The 11,163-nt window shown below is 36.0% G+C and overlaps 1 protein-coding gene across 1 annotated transcript in view; it reads right to left on the minus strand.

Moving 5' to 3' along the window:
• The window catches only part of ipo7 (importin 7), a 70,480-nt gene that overhangs the window by 39,603 nt on the left and 19,714 nt on the right, over nucleotides 1-11,163 (minus strand). The window contains exons 6-8 of the mRNA XM_039748167.1: nucleotides 6,922-7,011; nucleotides 1,747-1,841; nucleotides 1,591-1,675 (exon numbers count right to left, since the gene is read on the minus strand). Of these exons, the coding sequence (XP_039604101.1) occupies nucleotides 1,591-1,675; nucleotides 1,747-1,841; nucleotides 6,922-7,011 (270 nt within the window). The remainder of the gene's footprint in view (nucleotides 1-1,590; nucleotides 1,676-1,746; nucleotides 1,842-6,921; nucleotides 7,012-11,163) is intronic.

The raw sequence follows: 11,163 nt of genomic DNA on the forward strand, positions 1-11,163 counted from the left end.
CATCTTCTTCTGGAATATCGTCATAACTCTCCACATTCAAACCCTGAATTCCAGCCTGAAATTCTTGCTACTCCAGCCACTTTTCAATCGATGTGCGTACTTCGATGTTTGATGAATGGTTCGATGTGGTGAAACGAATTTATTCATGTTGCTTTCTTATTCCCCAACATAATGACATGATACATTTTAAAAGTCTCACATACCATCTTCTGTGCCGTCTTTTTTTTTTTTTTTTGCACCTTCACAATAGCAAAAGAATAGAATGTACAGCGGCATATTTGAGCCAAACAGAAAAAAAAAAAATTAAGGACAGAATGAAAATGTCTATTTTCGGATTAAAGTGGAAATTTCAGCGTTAAACTCGAAATGTTCACTTTAATGATAAACTGCGAGGTTAAAGTAGACTGTCGTAAACGTCATCTTAAAACCGAACCAGTTGTTAATTGCTGAGGCTTCCTCCTGACCTGACAGCAGCGGCATGCAGCAACAGAACACATTAAATTTATAATATTCCAGCTCTCTGCACATTTAGAATTTTTAGATTTATACTTGATCTCACATTCATGATGAAATGCATTACTATATATATATATATATATATATATATATATATATATATATATATATATATATATATATATATATATATATATATACATATACATACACACACACACACACACACATACATACATACTCAAACCGACTAGAACAGCAAAACACCAAAAAGCAGGTGTGTCAGACGTCGTGGTACATTTTCTGATGCAGCTAGACGAAAACAACTTCGTGACGCTGCGGCCAAATGCACAAAACAATTACTTTGACAATCATGCTACGTTATTTTCAAAATGTTTCCTTTTCTTTTTCTTTACTTCTTTAACACACTGCTTCTCCGCTGCGAAGCACGGGTATTTTGCTAGTTGGTATTAAAGCATAAGAGCAGAGCTATCTTATCACATGCTAATAAAACTGCTGGTGCCCAGAAGTTAGAAGCTCCCTTTAAAAAACAACACACCCCCACACACACGTTATCCATCAATTCACTATCAAGCCCATTTTGTCTATTCAAGATAATCAAACAGCAAGAGCTTGGTGCCAGATTCAAGGAACAGTTTCAGTTAAGAAGTCAGTGTTTTATTAAAATTTTCCATGCAGCACTTCCTGCAGTATGGCATAAAGTGTACATTGCGTCTACAAAGATTTTCTTCAGAACTATATTTTTGTAACATTTGTGTAGATGGCTAGTTCAGTCTGAATAGATAACCCAAGACTTTTACTGAATATGTACTGTGATTTTTAAAAACAGTAACTTCTCTTAACACAAATCCGTAGCAGTCTTGTGTTTTTTTTCACTGAACATACTGTAAAACTAGCCATTTCTATTATATACATGATTTGTGCAAATTCCGGAATTTTAATAAAGATGCACATTTCTATAAAACAATATAACCGATTACGTTGTCAACAATTATCAGTTCTTGCAACACCTTGCCATGACTCTGCACGATAACTAAAACTTTTATGTCACCTCATGTATAGCATGCTTTATGATTATAGTGCGTTGTATGCACAGATATATGGATGTCATACCTGCTGAGCAGAAACAGCAAACCCTTTGAGGAACATTTCAGCAAATTCTGTATATTCTTTGGATACGTTGCCAGGACTTCCATACCTAAAACGAGTAACAAGCATTTATAACAACAAACTTCAAAACTCAATAAAAGCACAAGGCACAAATTATACCTTTCAAAGAGCCTGGCCAGTATGTGCAGAGCCCATTTTTTACATTTCCACCAGGGTAGCTCAGGTCTGTCATCTTCATCTACTTGCAGGGTTTCCTAACAGACACAAGGAAATTAAACTTGGAATTAGTCACTGACATGTGTGTTATGCTTTACTCCAGTGGAAGTGAATTTTGCACACAGGAAACTGTACAGTATTACTAAATTGACATATGCAAGTGATATATACTTTGCTTCAATCCAAAATCATTCTTAACATACAGATTACTTTCTGAAAACAAGGAAAAACAATTCAGTCTCAAAACAGAATCAACCAACCAACAAAAAGAAACCTTCTACTCAGTCTTACAGGTTACATCAAGCATCAGTCCAAAAAACAAACATTTACATAGATAATACCTTTGGGATGTCACAAGCAGCTACTTTCAACTTTAGCCCTACTGCTTAATATTTAATTTTACCACTTTAAAGCAGCTAATTTAAACTGTTGAGACACTGGTGTAATGTACACAAGGACAGCTAAATTAAAGTAACTTAAATTATAGGTCAGGTAAATATGTGGGTAAAAAAAAGTTGAAAGTTTTAGAAACACAAACATACAAATCCATGAGAAAGTATTAGCCCCTCTCTAGTTTCGTCTACTATTGCAAATGATTTAGAATGAATTCTTTCAGGTTTTCAATCAATATTTAATATTAGATACATAAACTGACAATTTGCACATGTTTGTATAGTAATTCAGTTAAAATGATGTATTTTTATGTTGTAAAATTATATTTTGTTATACAATGTACAGCTAAATCAACAATTGGTATTAATTTTCTGAACAGAACAAAACTCCATCAGCAACCAGTGCCAAACACTAAAAAATTCTGTAGGTAAAATACTCAGAGATCAAATAGACACATAGATGAGAAATGCAAAATAAGTATGTGAAATGTCCAATAAAAACAATTTAAAACAACAATAATTTCAATCTACAAGTAAACAAACAAAAACTAGTGAAAGCCTGAATTTGTACATTATTAAAAAAAAAAACTTTCCAGCGCCAGTGAAGATAAAGGGGCAGAGGATTAACCCTCAACCCTCTTAGTGTTATGCTTACCACTGGGAAAAAAAAAAAAAAAAAGGTTAATACCAAAATGTTACATAAATAAAGTAGGAAAGGTATGTCTAGGGTTTACTAATATACTGATGCAGCTTTAGTACATATCCTAAGTGTGATATGTTTGTAGGTTACCTACAGCTTCCAGTTTCAGAATAAATCTTTGATGCATCAAATGCTTTTTGAAAGCCTAGGTAAATTATGCCGCATGCTTGGTTTTTGTCAACTATTCCTGTTTCTTCTTAACATTTGTTTAGGTAATTTTGTGATTTATTTATTATAGTTTCCATACCTTTTTCAAGGCACAGAAGGCTAAGTGGTCTACTAGAACCATGAGATGACAAATACTTTTTTAGTGTTCCACAATGCTGTCCTGGCCAAAGATATATTTATTAAACTATAATCCACAAAACTGTTCATTTTAGATTGCCATCACACAAGGATGTAAATTGACAGCACAGGCAAGGCACTCCTTGTGTTACTGCAAGCTACCACGACATAAAGCTTAGCGACTTCCTCATTTACCTTGACACAAACATTGGCAGTTGTAACATTGGGAATGGTGCTTACGGAACTAATGTCTTCCTTGTTATAAATAAAAGAACTTTAACTGAAATACAAGTCAAAATGTGAACTGTGTGAGCTAACCTAGCAGCAATAAGGAAACAGCCAGCTAGTAATTAGAATAACTGGACCTTTTTACTTTAAACGTGTCTCAAACTTGAAACTCTGGACTATAAAAAAAAAAAAAACACATTTTAAATACTGTTCTCTGTGTATTTTTAAATGACTGCTACCGATTGATTTTAAATGCTACATCTTTACTGACTTGAACCTTGTAGCTTTTAGATCATTCATTTAAAATCTTAGATTGTTACAAATACTTTTTTGTATATATTAGACCTTGTTTAATTAGCATCAGAATGGAAAAAACAGCTTGAGAAAGGCAAAACACTTATTACTCTTGTAATCTCTCTCTATATATATCTATACATATATCTATATAAATATCCAACATCATTCTATCTGCTTTTCACAAGAGAACTACTTAATGGATTTACATTGGGTTTTTTTTTCTCTATAAATTTGCTTGAAGATTCCGGTTGATTTTGCAACTTCTCTCATTGCAATATTTATCATACGATTGTTCGCTTGTGGCACCAATTTATTTATGAGAATCCAAAAGACACACAGTGCGCCAAGGGGAGGTGAGGCCCTCCCCATTTGTGCGCCTGCATCGGGTAATTCCTTACCTCCACTTTGCTAGCAAACAAGATAACTACTTAACAGATTTACATTTTTTTTTTTTCCTTTTTCTAGAGTTTGCTTGAACATTCCAGTTGATTTTGCAACTTCCCTCACTGCTCTAAGAATCATAGTTCGCTTGCAGGAGTGATATATTTGCGCTAATCCGAGACAGAGGCTGCAGGCCGAGGGAAGAGGGAAGCGTGACCTCAGGAGTAGGGAGCCGGGCAGGGCCCTCCTCACTGTCCTGTTTCACTACTACGTGGATGGAACCACTGGGGATGGCTAGTCATTGATAATTCAACATGAAGTTAGGCCTTTAAGTTTGGGATGCACACTCAGCAAAAACTAAGCAAAGCAGTATGGGAGAGAGAAAGAGGAAGGAAAGCTGAATAGGGAACAACAAAAGAAACAACAATCCAAAGAAACTGCCAAGACCTTTTCAGACTGAACAGCAATATGAAGCAACTCTGTACCTAGACTTTAAAAAGACTCCCCATCGATCACCTATATTTTCTGCATAAATATTTTAACAAGACTCTTTTTCAAATACATTTCTTAATTTTTAAAGCAGAGGGTGAAAAAAAACACTAAATGTTGATAAAACTTAGTTACTTTATAGGTAGACCCTCTTTCCTAGAAGGACAGTTAGACTCTTTGACTTGACTTTGAATCCCTGCCTATGTGCGACTAGCTTAGGGATCTTAGATTTTGATGTAATGGATCTGAAGATCGAGTCCGGTACCTGCATCAGCTGATCAGTCCCCAGCTGATTGTGCAACTGACGTGCCCAAGGAAACATTCACCTGGGAGGACTATACAGAAACTTATCCAAGTCCATTTTTGATGCAAAATATATGGAAGTCAAAAATGAAAGACAGGTACCTGCATCAGCTGAGCAGTCCCCAGCTGATCATAATGCTGAGCAATCTAATATAGCTGATGCACCTATAGCAACATTCACCTTGGGGAGACAACACAGACATATACTCACCTAAAGGATTATTAGGAACACCATACTAATACGGTGTTTAACCCCCTTTCACTTTCAGAACTGCCTTAATTCTACGTGGCATTGATTCAACAAGGTGCCGAAAGCATTCTTTAGAAATGTTGGCCCATATTGATAGGATAGCATCTTGCAGATGGAGATTTGTGGGATGCACATCCAGGGCACGAAGCTCCCGTTCCACCACATCCCAAAGATGCTCTATTGGGTTGAGATCTGGTAACTGTGGGGGCCATTTTAGTACAGCGAACTCATTGTCATGTTCAAGAAACCAATTTGAAATGATTCGAGCTTTGTGACATGGTGCATTATCCTGCTGGAAGTAGCCATCAGAGGATGGGTACATGGTGGTCATGAAGGGATGGACATGGTCAGAAACAATGCTCAGGTAGCCCGTTGCATTTAAACGATGCCCAATTGGCACTAAGGGGCCTAAAGTGTGCCAATAAAACATCCCCCACACCATTACACCACCACCACCAGCCTGCACAGTGGATCCATGTTCTCATTCTGTTTACACCAAATTCTGACTCTACTATTTGAATGTCTCAACAGAAATCGAGACTCATCAGAACAGGCAACATTTTTCCAGTCTAACTGTCCAATTTTGGTGAGCTCGTGCAAATTGTAGTCTCTTTTTCCTATTTGTAGTGGAGATGAGTGGTACCCGGTGGGGTCTTCTGCTGTTGTAGCCCATCCGCCTCAAGGTTGTGCGTGTTGTGGCTTCACAAATGCTTTGCTGCATACCTCGGTTGTAACGAGTGGTTATTTCAGTCAAAGTTGCTCTTCTATCAGCTTGAATCAGTCGGCCCATTCTCCTCTGACCTCTAGCATCAACAAGGCATTTTCGCCCACAGGACTGCCGCATACTGGATTTTTTTCCCTTTTCACACCATTCTTTGTAAACCCTAGAAATCTATCTAAATGGTTGTGCGTGAAAATCCCAGTAACTGAGCAGATTGTGAAATACTCAGACCGGCCCGTCTGGCAGCAACAACCATGCCACGCTCAAAATTGCTTAAATCACCTTTCTTTCCCATTCTGACATTCAGTTTGGAGTTCAGGAGATTGTCTTGACCAGGACCACACCCCTAAATGCATTGAAGCAACTTCCATGTGATTGGTTGATTAGATAATTTCATTAATGAGAAATTGAACAGGTGTTCCTAATAATCCTTTAGGTGAGTGTAGATCAGTGGGGGGCAAACAGGCAAAAGGACTTCAAATGACAGAGTGCTAGTGGACACTATGGATTACCTGCCACTTGATTACTCCAAGCCTTTTTTCCCACCCAAGAAAGTGCCTTTCAGTTTATGAGTGATGAGACAAACCGATATGTAATAAGTATGTGAATTTACATACTGTAGGGACTCATGGAACTTATGACAAATCACTCCTGTTTTAAGTATGTATTTTATGTTGATTTTATGTGTGAAACCATTGCTTTGTGTGCTTTTCAGAAAACAGTTTTTGGGGAAAAAATCAGCCCTGTGACAAAATGGTAAAAATAATTAGTCCTAAAAGAGCTATTGTCCCTTTTGAAAAATATTGCCTGCTTTTGCTACCATGGCTTTTACTTGTTTTTACTCATTTTGCTTTATAATACTGACTTTAAATTGTCTGATTAGTTCAATTAACATTGTTAAAAGCACCTAGTGTGGGTGAGTGCCATATACAAAGAAGCAATTAGTAAGGGGCCAACACTCCAATAACAAAAGCAGTGTAGTGAGCCAGCACCTACTTTGGTGAATGGCACAGGTGTAGCTATAAAACAGCCATATTAAAGTAATTAAATAATACAAACAGTAAATACTTACCGCAGGGACATCTCTGTCCACTACAGTTTTCAGAATGTCCATCCAGTCTGACAGGTTTTGCTGATTGATCAGTTCAAGTGGAAGATTATACTGCAAAAGCAAAAGCAAAATATGCCACATATTAACATAAACTGGTTACATGTTTCCAAATATATGGACAAAGGAGAGTTCTGCCAGTTGCCTTTTAAACATTAAATGAAAATTACTCCAGAACATGCGAAAATTTAAACAGTGTCAGTTTACATCACACCTGAATTTAACATGGTCTCTGATGCATATCAATTTTCATTTGCATATCACATTATTTCACTTTAACAGCTAGCACTTAGAACCATTTAAAGCTATTATTTTAAAATACACATCCCACATACAGTAAATATTTAAGAAAGTACCAAACTAATTCAATTACTAGGATTTTGCTGGGATTGTGTATGAACAAAACTCAATTTGTTGGTCAAGTACTCAAAGCATCATATAACATTTACAGACACTGGTAGTTTTGTATGCTGGTCCAAAGCCATCAAGGTCATTTTTATAACACTAGCAAAACTGCTTTGTTAGCTGTTTGAAATGCATGAAGCCTGGATATACATTGAAATACGGGAGCTACTTTCTTTCAAGAAAGAATGCAAAATTGTTCAGCTCTGTTATCAGAGGCCAAAACCACTTGTCATTTACTTTATGGTTGCTTTCATCTCATTAAATTTCAAGAATTGTAAACCACTAAAAGGTGAAATAGGCTCAAATACCAGAAAAGTAGTAGTGAAACCTAAGCTTTTATTATTTAATCATTAACTGCAGATGTACACTTCTAAGCATCAGATCCATACTGTTTCACAGTATTACACAGCTATTACATTTTTCAGTTTCCAATCGCTAGTATTTTTCAGGAAAAGTATGCTCTAATTACTAAGAAGCACTGTGTGCTGGGGGGTGGAAGGATGCAGCCTTTTTTTTTTTAAAAACACTGCTGCTTACCATTCTTTTCTTATAAAAGAAACAGTGGAGGCGAATTTTCTACACATCTTCCAGGATCATCCCTCCTATATTTTTCTGTAATATGTGAAAGCTAATGATTTCTACAATCTTTGAGTCATCACAATCTTTGTGAATAATTACTTTTAATTCCTAGAATGATCAACCTGGAATTTCTGACGTTTAGCTTTTTTTATTTAGAAAAAAGAAAGAGAGATGTCCACTAGAACTATTTGGAACAGTTACAATTTTTGGACTTTGTTGCTTAAGAAATGCCTATCTGCTTTGACATTCTGCCATGCACAGGTGTTGTTGCTACATGTCTTTTCAACAGTCAGTGTGACAAAAATGCCTATAATTGGACTTACGGTAGAATTAACATAAGGTTTAGTTACCAAAAGAACATATTACGTTCCACTTTTTCATTTTTTTTTTTTTTTTTAAACTAACATCCAGATTCTCTGGTCCTGCTTATTCGATACAAAAAATTCATGGCTTCAAACAGCACCTACAGGAAAGATATGAGCCAAAAACTTTGTCTTTAAGCTTAGAAGCAAAGTCAACCTCTGGTTTTTGTATTCCAAGAATGTTTATCAAAGAACATTACCTGATGCTATGTAGTCAGAATTGGTTATGCAAAATATATGATTAATAACCTTAAGTCAAACTGAATCTTTGAGAACAATTTGGTGTCATTAACAGTTCTGCATTTGTTGCAGGAAAAAAAATGCTTGATTATAATACTCAAACAACTCAAGTATGACTCAACATATAAAATTTTGATTTTTAACTGCAATCAGCTTTAATACATCACACAGTTCTTTTACGGTCATGTTTATGTGAGCCTAGTACAATCATTAATAAGTATGCTGGTAGATCACAGAAAACACAGTACCATGTCACCCATTGTAGGCAGTCGTGAAGACCAGTAATATCATCAAGTATATCATCATGGTCTGTGTATTTAATATGATTTGCATTATATCTCATATAAACAGCTTATGAAATATCAATCACTTAAATACATCTCTCTATTATATTAAAAAACCCTGCAACGAGAAGAGACTTTTTTGAAGAGATTTTTTCAAGTCCCACGAGACTTTGGCCATGAGATTTTTTTTCAAGTCACGCCCTCCTCTCAACCATATTCAACTATGCACATGGTACTCTCACCCACTCATTTGTGCGAATGCTTTTGTCAGACAATTCCTGCCCTCTCAGCTCTTATGAATTTTAACATTTTCCACACTTTAAGTTCCCAAATAAAGAAGATGTTTTGTGTCCAAATCTTATTGAAGAATTTCATCACAAAGGGTTATCAACAGAAAAAATGAGTACACGGGCAAACTTAGCATCGAGAAATGATGAAATCAATCGAATTAACGGCAAAAATGTTGATTGGTTACACGGCAAATTGGTTAAATACGTATCAATAGACTATGCTGAAACAGTTGGTGGTGATCGTGCAGAACATGAAGACATCAACTTACAATATCCCGAAGAATATCTACAACCGTTAACACTGTCCGTTAACACCGTCCGGTCTTCCACCGCACGAATTACTGTAGAAAGAAGGATGTATCCAAGAAAGGAAATGTAGTAAATCTTCTGCGAATAACATTAGACAACAAAGGAGATCTTGATATGCCATTCGTATTAAAATGTTAACAGTTTCCCGCTAGAATAGCTTTTGCAAAGACAATTAAATCTCAGAGCCAAACATTTGAAAAAGTCATTTAATAGAGAGAAAGAAACGAAATTCAACCACGGGCAGTTAAAAGTTGTATTATCACGATGAAAGTCCAAACTCAGAATCAAAATTCAATACGATATTAATGAAAATTTAATTCCAAAAATTGTTTTTAACTAAAGTTTGATAGTAAAAGTTTAAAAAGTATTTGCGCGTTAATTTCAAAGCCAAACAGAACTAAATCGTATTACTCAACAAATAACTCTAATGCAACATGAAACATATTTTCAAATTATTATGTTTTACTATTTAATATGGTTAATTAATTACTCGTTGCAATGTAAAATTTTTAAATTCTATTATGCATATGTAACAATTCCCATGAAAATAAAAATCTATTTAAATTGTACATCCACATCCCCATAGGCTAGCGGCAAAACTGCAAAGAGGCTAGCACGTGGCAGCAGGCCCTGGGATTAGCAAACAAAGCAAGCAGGGGGGCAAAGCCCCCTACTTTCTAATAACTATCGAAATGATACAGGCAAACACAGTAACAGGAAGCAGTGTTTGCATTGTCATAATTTAAAATGTTGGACACACCAGTAAAACCCAGAGGTTAGAGGCAGTAACACTCCACAGTGGAAGCATATAATAAAAATAAAAAAAACAACAACACAGGGCAAATGTTCAGTCTGGTCGTTCTGAGCAAACATTTAAGAGTCACAGACCTTAGCAAGCTCCCTTCATTTCCATCTTAATACAGAGAGAGCACAACAACAATTTCTCAACAGACATCCACTTATATAGCACCAGAATGACTACTAGCTTCAGAATGTTTGTTAGCATGGACACCTTTAAATAAATTTATTGTAATTTATTATATAGGCAAAAGTATGTTTACACCCCACCAAATTGGGTTTGGGCGTTTCATTATCAACAAGGGCATAAAGTCAAGCACAATCCCTTGCAATCACCATTGACAAACTTTGGCAATAGAATGGGTTCTCATGAAGAGCTCAGTGAAATTTCTACTTCAGTCCACACTAAAATTTTACTAGGGCTGGGTGAGGTATCAAATATATAAAGGTATATTCGAGACTGAATCTAATAATTCTGTAAACACTGATTATAAAATTGCACTTTTCACTCAGGCTGAAGACATCACTGAGCGCAAGCATTTGCATAGGAGTGTGAAATTAAAAAGCAAAATAGCAACTGCAGACAATACAGATGACGCAGACAGACAAGAATAAAGATTCTGCACCAAAAACAATGCACACTCCATGATATACTTCGGTTTGTATTCAAGAGGATGGATGTGTATCAAAGTGCTGTATTTTTCAAACTCTGTTTGAAGACAGAAACCAAAGTCAGCAACACAACCACATCTTTACCATCATTTTAAACAGCATCCACTTGCAGTACAAGGTATGTTTAAATCATGTAGATCATTACTAGTCTCCCCATCCGCTGTCAAGAAAACTGCTACAGGCCCAGTAACAAGCAAAGTTGTTGGGAGTCATTCATTCACGGTACCCAATATGCAAAAAAGATTAAGAAATGGCAAAAACCGCGGT

This window comes from Polypterus senegalus, chromosome 1 (genome assembly GCF_016835505.1).
Source record: "Polypterus senegalus isolate Bchr_013 chromosome 1, ASM1683550v1, whole genome shotgun sequence".
Lineage (NCBI taxonomy): Eukaryota > Metazoa > Chordata > Cladistia > Polypteriformes > Polypteridae > Polypterus > Polypterus senegalus.